The sequence below is a fragment of the Petromyzon marinus genome (assembly GCF_048934315.1).
Source record: "Petromyzon marinus isolate PM22_M1 ecotype Great Lakes invasive population chromosome 84 unlocalized genomic scaffold, UKy_Petmar_22M1.pri1.0 chr84_unloc.5, whole genome shotgun sequence".
In the NCBI taxonomy this organism is placed as follows: domain Eukaryota; kingdom Metazoa; phylum Chordata; class Hyperoartia; order Petromyzontiformes; family Petromyzontidae; genus Petromyzon; species Petromyzon marinus.
The window spans coordinates 64,763-87,500 of NW_027422642.1; the positions used below are offsets into that span (position 1 = coordinate 64,763).

General features: G+C 50.3%; 1 protein-coding gene across 11 annotated transcripts in view; it reads right to left on the reverse strand.

The window, feature by feature from the left end:
* Positions 1-1,209: 1,209 nt before the first annotated feature.
* Positions 1,210-22,738, reverse strand: part of LOC116936840 (uncharacterized) — a 58,926-nt gene continuing 37,397 nt past the window's right edge. For 10 of the 11 annotated variants that reach the window (XM_076059214.1, XM_076059215.1, XM_076059213.1 and 7 more), the window contains 4 exons: positions 22,384-22,738; positions 14,091-16,619; positions 2,303-2,513; positions 1,210-1,570 (listed from right to left, as the gene is read on the reverse strand). The exon at positions 22,384-22,738 is cut by the window's right edge and continues 211 nt beyond it. In XM_076059214.1, coding sequence (XP_075915329.1) covers positions 16,230-16,619; positions 22,384-22,738 — 745 coding nt within the window. In that variant the 3' untranslated portion in view covers positions 1,210-1,570; positions 2,303-2,513; positions 14,091-16,229. Of the gene's footprint in view, positions 1,571-2,302; positions 2,514-14,090; positions 16,620-19,267; positions 19,370-19,531; positions 22,314-22,359 lie in introns of those variants that run through there. The other variant, XM_076059219.1, reaches the window with a different exon arrangement.

A 22,738-nucleotide genomic window follows, 5' to 3' on the forward strand; every position in this document is an offset into this window, starting at 1 on the left:
GGATCGTACCACTTTTTCAATGGGGTGGGAGGGGGTAAAATAAAATTTAAAAAAAATAATTAAAAAAATCGCATCAACTATTCGTTCAACACGACCTTAGTGGGACCGTCCATAAATGACGTCACACGGCGTCGCAAAAAGTCAGACCAACACCCCTCAAATATGACGTCACGAAGCTCTGCCCCCCACCCACCCCCCCAAAAAAATTTGTAAAAAAAAATTTCCCACTCTGATAACAAATCGCTTTAAGCCATCGCCGCCGTAGTGCGAATTGAATGTGGCTCCGGACACCCTGATGTTGAGAAGGAGTGTTTTTTTTTATATATATAACAATTTAGGCGTCTAAAAATTTTAGGATTTAAAGCTTTCGTGACTGCAGTAATTCATATTCTTAGTTTTTTTTCGGTAAAGTCACCACCACGTTGAAGGGAAACAACAAAATAATAAAAATATATATATTAAACAATAAAAAATTCTCACGACGTTTCGACCATAACTCAAACGGTCGTTTTCAGGTGTGTTGGTTTGCATAAAAAAATGTAAACGGCGCATTTATTTATTTATAAAAACGTTAGCGCCACGCGCAACGATTTGGCAGTTTATTTAGGACTAGTCCATCTATATTCTGAAAAGAGTAGGGGGGGAGACGATTTTTGTTTAAATAAATAAATAAATAAATGCGCCGTTTAAAAATAAATTTATGCAAACCAACACACCTGATGGACGACCGTTTGAGTTATGGTCGAAACGTCGTGAGAATGTTTTTTTTTATTGTTTTATATATATTTATATATTATTTTGTTGTTTCCCTTCAACGTGGTGGTGACTTTAACCGAAAAAAAAAACTAAGAATACGAATTACCGCAGTCACGAAAGCTTTAAATCAAAATTTAATTCTGCGTGTATTTAAAGTTGCCCGTTTTTTGATGTGACGTCACACCTCTCAAACACCCCCCACCCCCCCCCCCCACAGGTGCGTGACGTCATTTATGGACGGGCACAACCGCCCCGTTACCAAGAAAGTTGGTTACCAAAGCAACGGCGCAGGGCAGGAAACCGACTGAAATGGACCGTACCATTCTCTCATGGATGGGTGGGGGGGGTGGGAGTGGGAAATAATAATAATAATAATACAAAAAAAACTTGCATTGACTGTTCACATAGCAGGACCGTACCAAGTAAAAGCAAACCCCCCTAATCCCACACCCCACAACTCCCCTCGCCTCCCCCCCCCCCCTATTCGGGGATGGATATTGGACCAGCCCGGATAAGGCAGACACTGAAATGGACTGCACCAACTTCTCTCAAAAATAGGGGTGACGAACTTGCATTGAATGTTGACGTAGCAGGACCATACCAAGTAAAGTTCAACACCCCCCGCCCGCCCCCACAACGCCCCCATTACCTAGTGGGCAATTGACCGGCCCCACCCAGGGAGGTCAAACTTAGTTGGACTGTACCATTGCACTACAACGGAGAAGGGGGGGGTGGGGGTGGGTGGGGGTGGGTGGGACGAAGTTGATGTTGATGGCCCCACTCTGCTTGAGGCTTCTACGGATGCTGCCAACTCCTGCGAAGGTTAAAGGTGGACATAAAGTCAAGGGTCAAAGGTCGACGTTCATGTTAATAATTACGCTCAATTTAGACGATAACTTTAGTGGAAATTGGCGCCGTGGGTGGGTGGGTGGGGTTCACGGTGGCCGTGTGGGTGGGTGGGTGGGGTTCACGGTGGCCGTGTGGGTGGGTGGGTGGGGTTCACGGTGGCCGTGTGGGTGGGTGGGTGGGGTTCACGGTGGCCGTGTGGGTGGGTGGGTGGGGTTCACGGTGGCCGTGTGGGTGGGTGGGTGGGGTTCACGGTGGCCGTGTGGGTGGGTGGGGTTCACGGTGGCCGTGTGGGTGGGTGGGTGGGGTTCACAGTGGCCGTGTGGGTGGGTGGGGTTCACGGTGGCCGTGTGGGTGGGTGGGGTTCACGGTGGCCGTGTGGGTGGGTGGGTGGGTGAGTGGGTGGGTGGGGGTGTGTGTGGGTGGGTGTGTGGGTGGGGGTGTGGGTGGGGGTGTGGGTGGGGGTGTGGGTGGGGGTGTGGGTTGGGGTGTGGGTGGGGGTGTGGGTGGGTGGGTGGGGGTGTGGGTGGGTGGGTGGGGGTGTGGGTGGGTGGGTGGGGGTGTGGGTGGGTGGGTGGGGGTGTGGGTGGGTGTGTGGGTGGGTGTGGGTGGGTGGGTGTGTGGGTGGGTGTGGGTGGGTGGGTGTGTGGGTGGGTGTGTGTGTGGGGGTGTGTGTGGGTGGGTGTGGGTGGGGGCTCACGTGGGGGGGGTGGAGTGGCCTGGAGGTGATTGTGATGCCTCTTCTGCTGCCGACTGTTGATGTTGTTGATGTTGTTGTTGATGTTGTTGTTGATGTTGTTGATGTTGTTGTTGATGTTGATGTTGTTGATGTTGTTGATGTTGATGTTGCTGATGTTGTTGATGTTGATGTTGCTGATGTTGCTGATGTTGTTGATGTTGTTGATGGCTTCCTGTGGGGAGAGAGACAAAGACGGACGTGGAAGCGGACTGTCAACGCCACCTCCCGAGCCCCGTTTGACCATACTTCACCAACCTGGTCTTTGTGCTTGTGTTCGTGTACGTGCGTGCGTGTGTGTGTGTACGTGTGTTCGTGTACGTACGTGTGTGTGTACGTACGTGTGTGTGTACGTGCGTGTGTGTGTGTACGTGTGTGTCTACGTGTATGTGCATGTGTGCGTGTACGTGTGTACGTGTGTACGTGTGTGTGTGTACGTGCGTGTGTGTGTACGTGTGTGTGTACGTGTGTTCGTGTACGTGCGTGTGTGTATGTGTGCGTGTACGTGTGTACGTGTGTGTGTACGTGTGTGTGTACGTGTGTACGTGTGTGTACGTGTGTGTGTGTACGTGTGTGTGTACGTGCGTGCGTGTGTGTATTCGTGTGTGTGTACGTGTGTGTATGTACGTGTGTGTGTGTACGTGTGTGTATGTACGTGTGTACGTGTATGTGTGTTCGTGTGTGTGTACGTGCGTGTGTGTGTACGTGTGTGTGTACGTGTGTGTGTACGTGTGTGTGTGTACGTGTGTGTGTACGTGCGTATGTGTGTACGTGCGTACGTGTGTGTGTGTACGTGCGTGTGTGTGTACGTGCGTGTGTACGTGTGTGTGTGTACGTGCGTGTGTGTGTACGTGTGTGTGTACGTGCGTGTGTACGTGTGTGTGTGTATGTGTGTGTACGTGTGTACGTGTGTGTGTACGTGCGTGTGTGTGTACGTGTGTGTGTACGTGTGTGTGTGTGTGTGTTCGATTCCCGCTCACGGCCAACACCAGTGACGATTATCTGAACCGGTCCTGGGCCTCCCCTAGGTCGACTCAGCCTCAAATGAGTACCTGGTGCGGTGTGTAAACATCGCCACTAGGGAGACAAAGGCGGTCGGGCGTGGTGCTGGCCACCCACCCCCTCGTGTACCGTTCCGGCCTTCATAGGTGCTCGCTAACAGCACTTGCCCCTACAGTCTGTTACAGGCTATATGGGGGATCTTTGTCTTTGTCTTTGTGTGTGTGTGTACGTGTGTTCGTGTACGTGCGTGCGTACGTGTGTACGTGCGTACGTGTGTACGTGCCTACGTGTGTACGTGTATGTGTGTTCGTGTGTGTGTGTGTGTACGTGTGTGTGTGTACATTTGGTAATAGCTGCTCATTCAGAGGAGGAGTTGGAGACGCTGCTGCTGAGACTGGAGCGTGCCACTAAGAGGTGGGGCCTTACCATCAGCCCCACCAAAACTAAGCACCTGCCTGGGTATTTTGTACCATCGGACACTCCATCCCCACAACTCCCAATCGGTGATGGGGCAGTTGTGGAGAGAGTGGAGAGTTTCCCATACCTGGGCAGTGTGCTTATGACCGGCTCCAGTTTAACAGCAGAGGTCTCACTCTGAATCAGTCGAGCGGCAATATCTTTTCATCGGTTGCGTAACACTGTGTGGAAGCTACCTGGTCTGTCGCTCCGCACTAAGCTTCAGGTCTTCTCGGCCACGGTCATTCCCTCCCCTTCTCTACGCTTGCGAAACGTGGACCCCCCTAATGGAACATCTTCGCCGGTTAGAAACATTTAGGCTGGCCTGCCTACGATCCATCCTGGGTTTATCCAGGCTGGATTGTGTGAGGAGCTCACAAATCCTTGAAAGATCTGGGCAAAGTCCCATCGGTGAGTTCCTCTGCAGGCAAGGCTGCGTTGGCTGGGTCATGTAGCCTGCATGCCCAGCCACCGCATGCCGAAACAGCTTTTGTTCGTCCGGATAGAGGGGGCTAAACGGGCACGGCACAGGCTAGAGAAGAGATGGAGTGATGTGGTACAGGAGGACGTGGAGCTGAGTGGACTTGCCGATGACTGGTACCAGCGGTGTCAAGATCGGCCTCTGTGGAGGAGGCTCGTGAAGGATGCTACTGGGCAGTTGGAGGTAGTCGCCCTCCAACAACAAAGGAGGGCAGAGGAGCGACGCTCAGAACAACGAGCGGAGCGCCGGGTAAAGCACAGCAGGTTGGCACAGTAGGGGGCACAGGTGGTGCATCAGCCAGTCATCTCAGTCATCTCAGTCAGTCGACCCGTGGCACCTGGGTCTGCCCCATGACCTCCTGCCCGCGGGCGTTCGACACTTCACGTGGCCTCAAGGTGCACATGGCCTGGCACAAGCGTCGTGGTGACGTTACCGCCACTTAGAGGTGAATGGCGGTTGTTGTTGTTGTTGTATGAGTTTGGCAAAAAGAAGTCACCCCCTGTGAGTGGCTGGCTGAGGTGCCATCTGTTGAGGAAGTACTGAAGGCGATCCGGAGTCTGAGGCCAGGAAAGGCACCGGGCAGAGATGATCTCCCAAGCGAAATGCTGAGGGAGGGCGGCGTTTGTGCACAGACTGCCCTATATGACATCATAACAACAGTCTGGACCACTGGACGGGTTCCGCAGGATTGGAAGGATGCCCTGGTGGTCCCCCTTTTTAAGAAGGGGGACCGCACAGACTGTAACAACTACAGGGGCATTTCACTCCTCAGTGTGCCGGGAAAGGTCCTGGCAAGGATTATTTAACATCGCTTTGCCAGGCACGCTGAGGAGAGGCTTGCGGAGCCCCAATGCGGTTTCAGGAAAGGGCGGTCCTGCACAGATGCCATATTTGGTGAGTGAGTGAGTGAGCGGTGAGTGAGTGGTGAGTGAGTGGTGCATGGTGAGTGAGCAGTGAGTGAGTGGTGCGTGGTGAGTGAGCAGTGAGTGAGCGGTGAGTGAGTGGTGAGCGGTGTGAGTGGTGAGCGGTGAGTAGCGGTGAGTGGTGAGTGAGCGGTGAGTGGTGAGTGAGTGGTGAGTGAGTGGTGAGTGAGTGAGTGGGTGAGTGAGTGGTGAGTGAGAGAGTGGGTGAGTGAGTGAGTGGGTGAGTGAGTGGGTGAGTGGGTGAGTGAGTGGGTGAGTGAGTGGGTGAGTAGGTGAGTGAGTGGGTGAGTAAGTGAGTGAGTGGGTGAGTGAGTGGGTGAGTGAGTGGGTGAGTGGGAGGGTGAGTGAGTGAGTGGGTGAGTAAGCGGTAAGTGAGCGGTGAGTGGTGAGTGGGTGAGTGAGTGAGTGAGTGAATGAGTGGGTGAGTGAATGAGTGGGTGAGTGAGTGAGTGTATGAGTGAGTGTATGAGTGAGTGAGTGTATGAGTGAGTGAGTGTATGAGTGAGTGAGTGCATGAGTGAGTGTATGAGTGAGTGAGTGTATGAGTGAGTGAGTGGTGAGTGAGCGGTGAGTGTATGAGTGAGTGTATGAGTGAGTGAGTGAGTGTATGAGTGAGTGAGTGTATGAGTGAGTGAGTGTATGAGTGAGTGTATGAGTGAGTGTATGAGTGAGTGTATGAGTGAGTGTATGAGTGTAACAGTGAGTGTATGAGTGAGTGAGTGTATGAGTGAGTGAGTGTATGAGTGAGTGTATGAGTGAGTATATGAGTGAGTGTATGAGTGTAACAGTGAGTGTAACAGTAAGTGAGTGAGTGTATGAGTGTAACAGTGAGTGAGTGAGTGTATGAGTGAGTGTATGAGTGTATGAGTGAGTGAGTGTATGAGTGAGTGTATGAGTGAGTGAGTGTGTGAGTGAGTGTATGAGTGTAACAGTGAGTGTAACAGTGAGTGAGTGTATGAGTGTGTGTATGTGTGAGTGTATGAGTGTGTGTATGTGTGAGTGAGTGTAACAGTGAGTGTAACAGTGAGTGAGTGAGTGTGACAGTGAGTGTATGAGTGAGTGTATGAGTGTAACAGTGAGTGTAACAGTGAGTGTAACAGTGAGTGAGTGTAACAGTGAGTGAGTGTAACAGTGAGTGAGTGAGTGAGTGTATGAGTGAGTGTAACAGTGAGTGAGTGTATGAGTGAGTGTATGAGTGAGTGTAACAGTAAGTGAGTGTAACAGTGAGTGTAACAGTGAGTGAGTGTAACAGTGAGTGAGTGAGTGTAACAGTAAGTGTAACAGTGAGTGTAACAGTGAGTGAGTGTATGAGTGAGTGAGTGTAACAGTGAGTGTAACAGTGAGTGTAACAGTGAGTGAGTGTAACAGTAAGTGTAACAGTGAGTGAGTGTATGAGTGAGTGTATGAGTGTAACAGTGAGTGTAACAGTGAGTGTATGAGTGTAACAGTGAGTGAGTGTAACAGTGAGTGAGTGTAACAGTGAGTGTAACAGTGAGTGTAACAGTGAGTGAGTGTAACAGTGAGTGTAACAGTGAGTGTAACATTGAGTGTATGAGTGTAACAGTGAGTGAGTGTAACAGTGAGTGAGTGTAACAGTGAGTGTAACAGTGAGTGTAACAGTGAGTGAGTGTATGAGTGTGTGTATGTGTGAGTGTATGAGTGTGTGTATGTGTGAGTGAGTGTAACAGTGAGTGTAACAGTGAGTGAGTGTAACAGTGAGTGAGTGTAACAGTGAGTGAGTGTATGAGTGAGTGTATGAGTGTATGAGAAAGTGAGTGTAACAGTGAGTGTAACAGTGAGTGAGTGTAACAGTGAGTGTAACAGTGAGTGAGTGAGTGTGACAGTGAGTGTATGAGTGAGTGTATGAGTGTAACAGTGAGTGTAACAGTGAGTGTAACAGTGAGTGAGTGTAACAGTGAGTGAGTGTAACAGTGAGTGAGTGAGTGTATGAGTGAGTGTAACAGTGAGTGAGTGTATGAGTGAGTGTATGAGTGAGTGTAACAGTAAGTGAGTGTAACAGTGAGTGTAACAGTGAGTGAGTGTAACAGTGAGTGAGTGAGTGTAACAGTAAGTGTAACAGTGAGTGTAACAGTGAGTGAGTGTATGAGTGAGTGAGTGTAACAGTGAGTGTAACAGTGAGTGTAACAGTGAGTGAGTGTAACAGTAAGTGTAACAGTGAGTGAGTGTATGAGTGAGTGTATGAGTGTAACAGTGAGTGTAACAGTGAGTGTATGAGTGTAACAGTGAGTGAGTGTAACAGTGAGTGAGTGTAACAGTGAGTGTAACAGTGAGTGAGTGTAACAGTGAGTGTAACAGTGAGTGTATGAGTGTAACAGTGAGTGAGTGTAACAGTGAGTGAGTGTAACAGTGAGTGTAACAGTGAGTGTAACAGTGAGTGAGTGTAACAGTGAGTGTAACAGTGAGTGTAACAATGAGTGAGTGTAAGAGTGAGTGAGTGAGTGTATGAGTGAGTGTATGAGTGTAACAGTGAGTGTAACAGTGAGTGAGTGTATGAGTGAGTGTAACAGTTAGTGAGTGTAACAGTGAGTAAGTGTAACAGTGAGTGTAACAGTGAGTGTAAGAGTGAGTGAGTGAGTGTAACAGTGAGTGTAACAGTGAGTGAGTGTAACAGTGAGTGTAACAGTAAGTAAGTGTAACAGTGAGTGTACGAGTGAGTGAGTGTGTTAGTGCGTGTAACAGTGAGTGTAACAGTGAGTGTATGAGTGTAAGAGTGAGTGTACGAGTGAGTGAGTGAGTGTAACAGTGAGTGTAACAGTGAGTGTAAGAGTGAGTGTATGAGTGTAACAGTGAGTGTAACAGTGAGTGAGTGTAACAGTGAGTGTAACAGTGAGTGAGTGTAACAGTGAGTGTAACAGTGAGTGTATGAGTGTAACAGTGAGTGTAAGAGTGAGTGTACGAGTGAGTGTATGAGTGTACGAGTGAGTGTACGAGCGAGTGTATGAGTGAGTGTATGAGTGTAACAGTGAGTGTAACAGTGAGTGTAACAGTGAGTGAGTGTAACAGTGAGTGAGTGTAACAGTGAGCGTAACAGTGAGTGTAACAGTGAGTGTAAGAGTGTAAGAGTGAGTGTAACAGTGAGTGAGTGAGTGTAACAATGAGTGTAACAGTGAGTGAGTGTATGAGTGAGTGTAACAGTTAGTGAGTGAGTGTAAGAGTGAGTGAGTGAGTGTAACAGTGAGTGTAACAGTGAGTGTAACAGTGAGTGTACAAGTGAGTGTAACAGTTAGTGAGTGAGTGTAACAGTGAGTGTAACAGTGAGTGTATGAGTAAGTGTATGAGTGTAACAGTGAGTGTAACAGTGAGTGTAACAGTGAGTGTAACAGTTAGTGAGTGAGTGTAAGAGTGAGTGTACGAGTGAGTGAGTGTATGAGTGAGTGTAACAGTTATTGAGTGAGTGTAAGAGTGAGTGAGTGAGTGTAACAGTGAGTGTAACAGTGAGTGAGTGTAACAGTGAGGGTAACAGTGAATGAGTGTAAGAGTGTATGAGTAAGTGTATGAGTGTAACAGTGAGTGTATGAGTGTAACAGTGAGTGTAACAGTGAGTGTAAGAGTGTACGAGTGAGTGAGTGAGTGTAACAGTGAGTGAGTGTAACAGTGAGTGTAACAGTGAGTGTATGAGTGTAACAGTGAGTGAGTGAGTGTATGAGTGAGTGTAACAGTGAGTGAGTGTAACAGTGAGTGAGTGTAACAGTAAGTGTAACAGTGAGTGAGTGTAACAGTGAGTGTAACAGTTAGTGAGTGAGTGTAAGAGTGAGTGTAACAGTGAGTGTAACAGTTAGTGAGTGAGTGTAAGAGTGAGTGTAACAGTGAGTGAGTGTATGAGTGAGTGTAACAGTGAGTGTAACAGTGAGTGTACGAGTGAGTGTAACAGTGAGTGTACGAGTGAGTGTAACAGTGAGTGTAGGAGTGAGTGTATGAGTGTAACAGTGAGTGTAACAGTGAGTGTATGAGTGAGTGTATGAGTATAAGAGTGAGTGTAACAGTGAGTATAACAGTGAGTGTAACAGTGAGTATAACAGTGAGTGTATGAGTGAGTGTAACAGTGAGTATAACAGTGAGTGTATGAGTGAGTGTATGAGTATAACAGTGAGTGTAACAGTGAGTATAACAGTGAGTGTAACAGTGAGTGTAACAGTGAGTGTATGAGTGAGTGTAACAGTGAGTGAGTGAGTGTAAGAGTGAGTGAGTGAGTGTATGAGTGAGTGTATGAGTGTAACAGTGAGTGAGTGAGTGTATGAGTGAGTGTATGAGTGAGTGTATGAGTGTAACAGTGAGTGAGTGAGTGTATGAGTGAGTGTATGAGTGTAAGAGTGAGTGTAAGAGTGAGTGAGTGTGTGTGAGTGAGTGTAACAGTGAGTGTATGAGTGAGTGTATGAGTGTAACAGTGAGTGAGTGTAACAGTGAGTGTAACAGAGTATAACAGTGAGTGTAACAGTGAGTGTAACAGTGATTGTATGAGTGAGTGTAACAGTGAGTGAGTGAGTGTAAGAGTGAGTGAGTGAGTGTATGAGTGAGTGTATGAGTGTAACAGTGAGTGAGTGAGTGTATGAGTGAGTGTATGAGTGAGTGTATGAGTGTAACAGTGAGTGAGTGAGTGTATGAGTGAGTGTATGAGTGTAAGAGTGAGTGTAAGAGTGAGTGAGTGTGTGTGAGTGAGTGTAACAGTGAGTGTATGAGTGAGTGTATGAGTGTAACAGTGAGTGAGTGTAACAGTGAGTGTAACAGTGAGTATAACAGTGAGTGTAACAGTGAGTGTAACAGTGATTGTATGAGTGAGTGTAACAGTGAGTGAGTGAGTGTAAGAGTGAGTGAGTGAGTGTATGAGTGAGTGTATGAGTGTAACAGTGAGTGAGTGAGTGTATGAGTGAGTGTATGAGTGAGTGTATGAGTGTAACAGTGAGTGAGTGAGTGTATGAGTGAGTGTATGAGTGTAAGAGTGAGTGTAAGAGTGAGTGAGTGTGTGTGAGTGAGTGTAACAGTGAGTGTATGAGTGAGTGTATGAGTGTAACAGTGAGTGAGTGTAACAGTGAGTGTAACAGTGAGTATAACAGTGAGTGTAACAGTGAGTGTAACAGTGATTGTATGAGTGAGTGTAACAGTGAGTGAGTGAGTGTAAGAGTGAGTGAGTGAGTGTATGAGTGAGTGTATGAGTGTAACAGTGAGTGAGTGAGTGTATGAGTGAGTGTATGAGTGAGTGTATGAGTGTAACAGTGAGTGAGTGAGTGTATGAGTGAGTGTATGAGTGTAAGAGTGAGTGTAAGAGTGAGTGAGTGTGTGTGAGTGAGTGTAACAGTGAGTGTATGAGTGAGTGTATGAGTGTAACAGTGAGTGAGTGTAACAGTGAGTGTAACAGAGTATAACAGTGAGTGTAACAGTGAGTGTAACAGTGATTGTATGAGTGAGTGTAACAGTGAGTGAGTGAGTGTAAGAGTGAGTGAGTGAGTGTATGAGTGAGTGTATGAGTGTAACAGTGAGTGAGTGAGTGTATGAGTGAGTGTATGAGTGAGTGTATGAGTGTAACAGTGAGTGAGTGAGTGTATGAGTGAGTGTATGAGTGTAAGAGTGAGTGTAAGAGTGAGTGAGTGTGTGTGAGTGAGTGTAACAGTGAGTGTATGAGTGAGTGTATGAGTGTAACAGTGAGTGAGTGTAACAGTGAGTGTAACAGTGAGTATAACAGTGAGTGTAACAGTGAGTGTAACAGTGATTGTATGAGTGAGTGTAACAGTGAGTGAGTGAGTGTAAGAGTGAGTGAGTGAGTGTATGAGTGAGTGTATGAGTGTAACAGTGAGTGAGTGAGTGTATGAGTGAGTGTATGAGTGAGTGTATGAGTGTAACAGTGAGTGAGTGAGTGTATGAGTGAGTGTATGAGTGTAAGAGTGAGTGTAAGAGTGAGTGAGTGTGTGTGAGTGAGTGTAACAGTGAGTGTATGAGTGAGTGTATGAGTGTAACAGTGAGTGAGTGTAACAGTGAGTGTAACAGTGAGTATAACAGTGAGTGTAACAGTGAGTGTAACAGTGATTGTATGAGTGAGTGTAACAGTGAGTGAGTGAGTGTAAGAGTGAGTGAGTGTATGAGTGAGTGTATGAGTGTAACAGTGAGTGAGTGAGTGTATGAGTGAGTGTATGAGTGAGTGTATGAGTGTAACAGTGAGTGAGTGAGTGAGTGTATGAGTGAGTGTATGAGTGTAAGAGTGAGTGTAAGAGTGAGTGAGTGTGTGTGAGTGAGTGTAACAGTGAGTGTATGAGTGAGTGTATGAGTGTAACAGTGAGTGAGTGTAACAGTGAGTGTAACAGTGAGTGTATGAGTGTGTGTAAGAGTGAGTGTAACAGTGAGTGTATGAGTGAGTGTAACAGTGAGTGAGTGAGTGTAACAGTGAGTGAGTGTAACAGTGAGTGTAACAGTGAGTGAGTGTAACAGTGAGTGAGTATAACAGTGAGTGTAACAGTGAGTGAGTGTAACAGTGTAACAGTGAGTGTAACAGTGAGTGTAACAGTGAGTGTAAGAGTGAGTGTACGAGTGAGTGTATGAGTGTAACAGTGAGTGAGTGAGTGTATGAGTGAGTGTATGAGTGAGTGTATGAGTGTAACAGTGAGTGAGTGAGTGTATGAGTGAGTGTATGAGTGTAAGAGTGAGTGTAACAGTGAGTGTATGAGTGTAAGAGTGAGTGTAAGAGTGTAACAGTGAGTGTAACAGTGAGTGAGCGTTGCACCTTGTGTCCGTGCGTGTGGCACGAAGCTACAGAGGGTGACGTCACTGGCCCCGCCAGACTCGAGCGGGATGGGGAACTCGGTGAAGTGCTCGAGCATGTGAGTGAGTGTAACAGTGAGTGTAACAGTGAGTGTAACAGTGAGTGTAACAGTGAGTGTAACAGTGAGTGAGTGTAACAGTGAGTGAGTGTAACAGTGAGTGTAACAGTGAGTGTAACAGTGAGTGTAACAGTGAGTGAGTGTAACAGTGAGTGTAACAGTGAGTGTAACAGTGAGTGTAACAGTGAGTGAGTGAGTGTTGCACCTTGTGTCCGTGCGTGTGGCACGAAGCTACAGAGGGTGACGTCACTGGCCCCGCCAGACTCGAGCGGGATGGGGAACTCGGTGAAGTGCTCGAGCATGTGAGTGAGTATAACAGTGAGTGTAACAGTGAGTGAGTGAGTGTAACAGTGAGTGTAACAGTGAGTGAGTGTAACAGTGAGTGAGTGTAAGAGTGAGTGTAACAGTGAGTGTAACAGTGAGTGTAACAGTGAGTGTATGAGTGTAACAGTGAGTGTAACAGTGAGTGTAACAGTGAGTGTAACAGTGAGTGAGTGTAACAGTGAGTGTAACAGTGAGTGTAACAGTGAGTGTAACAGTGAGTGTATGAGTGTATGAGTGAGTGTAACAGTGAGTGAGTGTAACAGTGAGTGTAACAGTGAGTGAGTGTAACAGTGAGTGTAACAGTGAGTGTAACAGTGAGTGTAACAGTGAGTGTAACAGTGAGTGAGTGTAACAGTGAGTGAGTGAGTGTAACAGTGAGTGAGTGAGTGTAACAGTGAGTGTAACAGTGAGTGAGTGTAACAGTGAGTGTAACAGTGAGTGTAACAGTGAGTGAGTGTAACAGTGAGTGTAACAGTGAGTGTAACAGTGAGTGTAACAGTGAGTGAGTGTAACAGTGAGTGTAACAGTGAGTGTAACAGTGAGTGTAACAGTGAGTGAGTGTAACAGTGAGTGTAACAGTGAGTGTATGAGTGAGTGAGTGTATGAGTGAGTGTATGAGTGTGTGAGTGTATGAGTGAGTGAGTGTATGAGTGAGTGTATGAGTGAGTGAGTGAGTGTATGAATGAGTGAGTGTATGAGTGAGTGTATGAGTGAGTGAGTGAATGAGTGAGTATATGAGTGAGTGAGTGTATGAGTGAGTGTAACAGTTAGTGAGTGAGTGTAACAGTGAGTGTAACAGTGAGTGTAACAATGAGTGTAAGAGTGAGTGAGTGTAACAGTGAGTGAGTGTAACAGTGAGTGTAACAGTGAGTGTAACAGTGAGTGTAACAGTGAGTGTAACAGTGAGTGAGTGAGTGTATGAGTGAGTGTATGAGTGAGTGTATGAGTGAGTGTATGAGTAAGTGTAACAGTGAGTGAGTGAGTGTAACAGTGAGTGTATGAGTGTATGAGTGAGTGTAACAGTGAGTGAGTGTATGAGTGAGTGAGTGTAAGAGTGAGTGAGTGAGTGTATGAGTGAGTGTATGAGTGTAAGAGTGAGTGTAACAGTGAGTGTAACAGTGAGTGTATGAGTGAGTGAGTGTAACAGTGAGTGTATGAGTGAGTGTAACAGTGAGTGTATGAGTGAGTGTAACAGTGAGTGTAACAGTGAGTGTAACAGTGAGTGAGTGTAACAGTGAGTGTAACAGTGAGTGTTGCACCTTGTGTCCGTGCGTGTGGCACGAAGCTACAGAGGGTGACGTCACTGGCCCCGCCAGACTCGAGCGGGATGGGGAACTCGGTGAAGTGCTCGAGCATGTGAGTGAGTGTAACAGTGAGTGTAACAGTGAGTGTATGAGTGTAACAGTGAGTGTAACAGTGAGTGAGTGTAACAGTGAGTGAGTGAGCGTTGCACCTTGTGTCCGTGCGTGTGGCACGAAGCTACAGAGGGTGACGTCACTGGCCCCGCCAGACTCGAGCGGGATGGGGAACTCGGTGAAGTGCTCGAGCATGTGAGTGAGTGTAACAGTGAGTGTGACAGTGAGTGTAACAGTGAGTGTAACAGTGAGTGTAACAGTGAGTGTAACAGTGAGTGAGTGTAACAGTGAGTGTAACAGTGAGTGTAACAGTGAGTGTAACAGTGAGTGTAACAGTGAGTGTAACAGTGTATGAGTGTAACAGTGAGTGAGTGAGTGTTGCACCTTGTGTCCGTGCGTGTGGCACGAAGCTACAGAGGGTGACGTCACTGGCCCCACCAGACTCGAGCGGGATGGGGAACTCGGTGAAGTGCTCTAGCATGTGAGTGAGTGTAACAGTGAGTGTAACAGTGAGTGTAACAGTGAGTGTAACAGTGAGTGAGTGTAACAGTGAGTGTAACAGTGAGTGTAACAGTGAGTGAGTGTAAGAGTGAGTGTAACAGTGAGTGTAACAGTGAGTGTAACAGTGAGTGAGTGAGTGTTGCACCTTGTGTCCGTGCGTGTGGCACGAAGCTACAGAGGGTGACGTCACTGGCCCCACCAGACTCGAGCGGGATGGGGAACTCGGTGAAGTGCTCGAGCATGTGAGTGAGTGTAACAGTGAGTGTAACAGTGAGTGTAACAGTGAGTGTAACAGTGAGTGAGTGTAACAGTGAGTGTAACAGTGAGTGTAACAGTGAGTGTAACAGTGAGTGTATGAGTGTATGAGTGAGTGTAACAGTGAGTGAGTGTAACAGTGAGTGTAACAGTGAGTGAGTGTAACAGTGAGTGTAACAGTGAGTGTAACAGTGAGTGTAACAGTGAGTGTAACAGTGAGTGAGTGTAACAGTGAGTGAGTGAGTGTAACAGTGAGTGAGTGAGTGTAACAGTGAGTGTAACAGTGAGTGTATGAGTGTAACAGTGAGTGTAACAGTGAGTGTAACAGTGAGTGTAACAGTGAGTGAGTGTAACAGTGAGTGTAACAGTGAGTGTAACAGTGAGTGTAACAGTGAGTGTATGAGTGTATGAGTGAGTGTAACAGTGAGTGAGTGTAACAGTGAGTGTAACAGTGAGTGAGTGTAACAGTGAGTGTAACAGTGAGTGTAACAGTGAGTGTAACAGTGAGTGTAACAGTGAGTGAGTGTAACAGTGAGTGAGTGAGTGTAACAGTGAGTGAGTGAGTGTAACAGTGAGTGTAACAGTGAGTGAGTGTAACAGTGAGTGTAACAGTGAGTGTAACAGTGAGTGAGTGTAACAGTGAGTGTAACAGTGAGTGTAACAGTGAGTGTAACAGTGAGTGAGTGTAACAGTGAGTGTAACAGTGAGTGTAACAGTGAGTGTAACAGTGAGTGAGTGTAACAGTGAGTGTAACAGTGAGTGTATGAGTGAGTGAGTGTATGAGTGAGTGTATGAGTGTGTGAGTGTATGAGTGAGTGAGTGTATGAGTGAGTGTATGAGTGAGTGAGTGAGTGTATGAATGAGTGAGTGTATGAGTGAGTGTATGAGTGAGTGAGTGAATGAGTGAGTATATGAGTGAGTGAGTGTATGAGTGAGTGTAACAGTTAGTGAGTGAGTGTAACAGTGAGTGTAACAGTGAGTGTAACAATGAGTGTAAGAGTGAGTGAGTGTAACAGTGAGTGAGTGTAACAGTGAGTGTAACAGTGAGTGTAACAGTGAGTGTAACAGTGAGTGTAACAGTGAGTGAGTGAGTGTATGAGTGAGTGTATGAGTGAGTGTATGAGTGAGTGTATGAGTAAGTGTAACAGTGAGTGAGTGAGTGTAACAGTGAGTGTATGAGTGTATGAGTGAGTGTAACAGTGAGTGAGTGTATGAGTGAGTGAGTGTAAGAGTGAGTGAGTGAGTGTATGAGTGAGTGTATGAGTGTAAGAGTGAGTGTAACAGTGAGTGTAACAGTGAGTGTATGAGTGAGTGAGTGTAACAGTGAGTGTATGAGTGAGTGTAACAGTGAGTGTATGAGTGAGTGTAACAGTGAGTGTAACAGTGAGTGTAACAGTGAGTGAGTGTAACAGTGAGTGTAACAGTGAGTGTTGCACCTTGTGTCCGTGCGTGTGGCACGAAGCTACAGAGGGTGACGTCACTGGCCCCGCCAGACTCGAGCGGGATGGGGAACTCGGTGAAGTGCTCGAGCATGTGAGTGAGTGTAACAGTGAGTGTAACAGTGAGTGTAACAGTGAGTGAGTGTAACAGTGAGTGAGTGTAACAGTGAGTGTAACAGTGAGTGAGTGTAACAGTGAGTGTAACAGTGTAACAGTGAGTGTAACAGTGAGTGTAACAGTGAGTGTAACAGTGTATGAGTGTAACAGTGAGTGAGTGAGTGTTGCACCTTGTGTCCGTGCGTGTGGCACGAAGCTACAGAGGGTGACGTCACTGGCCCCACCAGACTCGAGCGGGATGGGGAACTCGGTGAAGTGCTCTAGCATGTGAGTGAGTGTAACAGTGAGTGTAACAGTGAGTGTAACAGTGAGTGTAACAGTGAGTGAGTGTAACAGTGAGTGTAACAGTGAGTGTAACAGTGAGTGAGTGTAAGAGTGAGTGTAACAGTGAGTGTAACAGTGAGTGTAACAGTGAGTGAGTGAGTGTTGCACCTTGTGTCCGTGCGTGTGGCACGAAGCTACAGAGGGTGACGTCACTGGCCCCACCAGACTCGAGCGGGATGGGGAACTCGGTGAAGTGTTCGAGCATGTCGAGCACGGAGCGGAACCACAGGTGCTGGACGCGGCAGCGGCCATCCTCACTCACCGTCAGACGCAGGTGCTGAGACGCACGCAGAGACACACGCGGAGACACACAGAGACACACGCAGAGACACACGCGGAGACAGAGAGACACAGAGACACAGAGAGACACACAGAGAGAGAGAGATAGACACAGAGACACACGCAGAGAGACACAGAGAGACACACAGAGACACACACAGAGACAGAGAGACACAGAGACACACGCAGAGACAGAGAGACACACAGAGACACACGCAGAGACACAGAGACACACAGAGACACACAGAGAGACACACACAGAGACACACAGAGACACACGCAGAGACACAGAGACACACGCAGAGACACAGAGACACACACAGAGACACAGAGAGAGACACAGAGAGAGAGAGAGACACACAGAGACACACGCAGAGACACACGCAGAGACACAGAGAGAGACACAGAGAGAGAGAGAGACACACAGAGACACACACACAGACACACACACAGACACACACACAGACACACAGACACACACACAGATACACACACACACAGACACACAGACACACACACAGACACGCGAGTTAAAGGTGAGCACGAACTCCCCCACTCACCACTCACCACCCCCACTCACCACCACCACTCACCACCCCCACTCACCACCCCCACTCACCACCACCACTCACCACCCCCACTCACCACTCACCACTCACCACCCCCACTCACCACCCCACTCACCACCCCCCCTCACTACCACCACTCACCACCCCCACTCACCACCACTCACCACCCCCACTCACCACCCCCACTCACCACCACTCACCATCCCCACTCACCACCCCACTCACCACCCCACTCACCACCCCCACTCCCACTCACCACCCCCACTCACCACCCCCACTCACCACCCCCACTCCCACTCACCACCCCCACTCACCACCCCCCACTCACCACCCCCACTCACCACTCACCACCACTCACCACCCCCACTCACCACCACTCACCACCCCCACTCACCACCCCACTCACCACCCCCACTCACCACCCCCACTCACCACCCACTCACCACCCCCACTCACCACCACCACACTCACCACTCACCACCACACTCACCACTCACCACCACACTCACCACCACCACCACACTCACCACCACTCACCACCACACTCACCACTCACCACCACACTCACCACCACACTCACCACACTCACCACCACACTCACCACCACGACACTCACCTTGGCCTTCCCCTGGTAGTTGAAGGTGAGCACACACTCACCACTCACCACCACACTCACCACTCACCACCACACTCACCACCACACTCACCACCACACTCACCACTCACCACCCCCACTCACCCCCACTCACCACCCCCACTCACCACCCACTCACCACCCCCACTCACCACCACCACACTCACCACTCACCACCACACTCACCACTCACCACCACACTCACCACTCACCACCACACTCACCACCACACTCACCACCACACTCACCACCACACTCACCACTCACCACCACACTCACCACCACACTCACCACCACACTCACCACTCACCACCACACTCACCACCACACTCACCACCACACTCACCACTCACCACCACACTCACCACCACACTCACCACCACACTCACCACCACACTCACCACCACACTCACCACCACACTCACCACTCACCACCACACTCACCACCACACTCACCACCACACTCACCACTCACCACCACACTCACCACCACACTCACCACTCACCACCACACTCACCACCACACTCACCACCACACTCACCACTCACCACCACACTCACCACCACACTCACCACCACACTCACCACCACACTCACCACACTCACCACACTCACCACTCACCACCACACTCACCACTCACCACCACACTCACCAACACTCACCACCACACTCACCACACTCACCACCACACTCACCACTCACCACCACACTCACCACCACTCACCAACACTCACCACTCACCACCACACTCACCACCACACTCACCACCACACTCACCACCACACTCACCACCACTCACCAACACTCACCACTCACCACCACACTCACCACCACACTCACCGCCACACTCACCTTAGCCTTCCCCTGGTAGTTGAAGGTAAGCACACACTCGCCACGCCGTGTCTCGCTCTCACGCACCAGGAACACTCACCACCACTCACCACACTCACCACCACTCACCACCACTCACCACCACACTCACCGCCACACTCACCTTGGCCTTCCCCTGGTAGTTGAAGGTGAGCACACACTCGCCATGCCGTGTCTCGCTCTGACGCACCAGGAACACTCACCAACACTCACCACACTCACCACCACACTCACCACCACACTCACCTTGGCCTTCCCCTGGTAGTTGAAGGTGAGCACACACTCGCCATGCCGTGTCTCGCTCTGACGCACCAGGAACACTCACCAACACTCACCACTCACCACCACACTCACCACACTCACCACACTCACCACCACACTCACCACACTCACCACGACACTCACCTTAGCCTTGCCCTGGTAGTTGAAGGTGAGCACACACTCACCACGCCGTGTCTCGCTCTGACGCACCAGGAACACTCACCAACACTCACCAACACTCACCACACTCACCACCACTCACCACACTCACCACTCACCACGACACTCACCACACTCACCGCCACACTCACCTTGGCCTTCCCCTGGTAGTTGAAGGTAAGCACACACTCGCCACGCCGTGTCTCGCTCTGACGCACCAGGAACACTCACCAACACTCACCACACTCACCACACTCACCACCACACTCACCACACTCACCACCACTCACCACCACACTCACCACACTCACCACCACTCACCACCACACTCACCACACTCACCACACTCACCACACTCACCACCACACTCACCACACTCACCACACTCACCACCACTCACCACCACACTCACCAACACTCACCACACTCACCACACTCACCGCCACACTCACCTTGGCCTTCCCCTGGTAGTTGAAGGTAAGCACACACTCGCCACGCCTTGTCTCGCTCTGACGCACCAGGAACACTCACCAACACTCACCACCACACTCACCACCACTCACCACTCACCACCACACTCACCACACTCACCACCACTCACCACGACACTCACCTTAGCCTTCCCCTGGTAGTTGAAGGTAAGCACACACTCGCCACGCCGTGTCTCGCTCTGACGCACCAGGAACACTCACCACCACTCACCAACACTCACCACCACTCACCACCACACTCACCACCACACTCACCACCACTCACCACCACTCACCACACTCACCACCACACTCACCACCACACTCACCACTCACCACCACACTCACCACCACACTCACCACTCACTACACTCGCCACGCCGTGTCTCGCTCTGACGCACCAGGAACACTCACCAACACACTCACCACCACACTCACCACCACTCACCACGACACTCACCACCACCACACTCACCTTGGCCTTCCCCTGGTAGTTGAAGGTGAGCACACACTCACCACTCACCACCACACTCACCACTCACCACACTCACCACTCACCACACTCACCACGACACTCACCTTAGCCTTCCCCTGGTAGTTGAAGGTAAGCACACACTCGCCACGCCGTGTCTCGCTCTGACGCACCAGGAACACTCACCAACACTCACCAACACTCACCACCACTCACCACACTCACCACCACTCACCACCACTCACCACACTCACCACCACACTCACCACCACACTCGCCACGCCGTGTCTCGCTCTGACGCACCAGGAACACTCACCAACACTCACCAACACTCACCACCACTCACCACACTCACCACCACTCACCACCACTCACCACCACTCACCACACTCACCACCACTCACCACCACTCACCACCACTCACCACACTCACCACTCACACTCACCACCACACTCGCCACGCCGTGTCTCGCTCTGACGCACCAGGAACACTCACCAACACTCACCAACACTCACCACCACTCACCACACTCACCACCACTCACCACCACTCACCACCACTCACCACACTCACCACTCACACTCACCACCACACTCGCCACGCCGTGTCTCGCTCTGACGCACCAGGAACACTCACCACCACTCACCAACACTCACCACCACACTCACCACGACACTCACCAACACTCACCAACACTCACCACACTCACCACCACACTCACCACCACCACACTCACCTTGGCCTTCCCCTGGTAGTTGAAGGTGAGCACACACTCACCACGACACTCACCACCACACTCGCCACGCCGTGTCTCGCTCTGACGCACCAGGAACACTCACCAACACTCACCACACTCACCACCAACACTCACCACACTCACCACACTCACCACACTCACCACACTCACCACCACACTCACCTTAGCCTTCCCCTGGTAGTTGAAGGTAAGCACACACTCGCCACGCCGTGTCTCGCTCTGACGCACCAGGAACACTCACCACACTCACCACCACTCACCACACTCACCACCACTCACCACGACACTCACCTTAGCCTTCCCCTGGTAGTTGAAGGTAAGCACACACTCGCCATGCCGTGTCTCGCTCTGACGCACCAGGAACACTCACCACACTCACCACCACTCACCACACTCACCACCACACTCACCACGACACTCACCTTGGCCTTCCCCTGGTAGTTGAAGGTAAGCACACACTCGCCATGCCGTGTCTCGCTCTGACGCACCAGGAACACTCACCAACACTCACCACTCACCACCACACTCACCACACTCACCACACTCACCACCACCACTCACCACACTCACCACGACACTCACCTTGGCCTTCCCCTGGTAGTTGAAGGTGAGCACACACTCGCCACGCCGTGTCTCGCTCTGACGCACCAGGAACACTCACCAACACTCACCAACCATCACCACACTCACCACCACTCACCACCACACTCACCACCACACTCACCTTGGCCTTCCCCTGGTAGTTGAAGGTAAGCACACACTCGCCACGCCGTGTCTCGCTCTGACGCACCAGGAACACTCACCACCACTCACCACACTCACCACCACACTCACCACCACTCACCACCACACTCACCAACACTCACCACCACACTCACCACACTCACCACGACACTCACCTTAGCCTTGCCCTGGTAGTTGAAGGTGAGCACACACTCGCCACGCCGTGTCTCGCTCTGACGCACCAGGAACACTCACCAACACTCACCAACACTCACCACACTCACCACCACTCACCACCACACTCACCACCACACTCACCTTAGCCTTCCCCTGGTAGTTGAAGGTGAGCACACACTCACCACGCCGTGTCTCGCTCTGACGCACCAGGAACACTCACCAACACTCACCAACCATCACCACACTCACCACCACTCACCACCACACTCACCACGACACTCACCTTAGCCTTCCCCTGGTAGTTGAAGGTAAGCACACACTCGCCACTCACCACCACTCACCACCACTCACCACACTCACCACGACACTCACCTTGGCCTTCCCCTGGTAGTTGAAGGTAAGCACACACTCGCCACGCCGTGTCTCGCTCTGACGCACCAGGAACACTCACCAACACTCACCAACACTCACCACTCACCACAACACTCACCGCCACACTCACCTTAGCCTTGCCCTGGTAGTTGAAGGTGAGCACACACTCGCCACGCCGTGTCTCGCTCTGACGCACCAGGAACACTCACCAACACTCACCACCACACTCACCACCACTCACCAACACTCACCACACTCACCACCACACTCACCACCACACTCACCACCACACTCACCTTGGCCTTCCCCTGGTAGTTGAAGGTAAGCACACACTCGCCACGCCGTGTCTCGCTCTGACGCACCAGGAACACTCCGTGTGCTCCCACGCCCCCCTCCAGCACCAGCTGGGCAGCCCGCGGCCTCGACAGCGGCCCGTGAAACCACGGCAACCGTGACAGCTTCTCCTCCTCCTCCTCCTCCTCCTCATCCTCCTCCTGCTGCTGCTCATCCTCCACCTCATCCACCGCCTCATCCACCTCCACCGCCTCCACCGCCTCAGCCGCCTCCACCGCCTCAGCCGCCTCCGCCGCCTCAGCCGCCACCACCGCCTCAGCCGCCACCACCGCCTCCACCGCCTCATCGTCGTCGGCC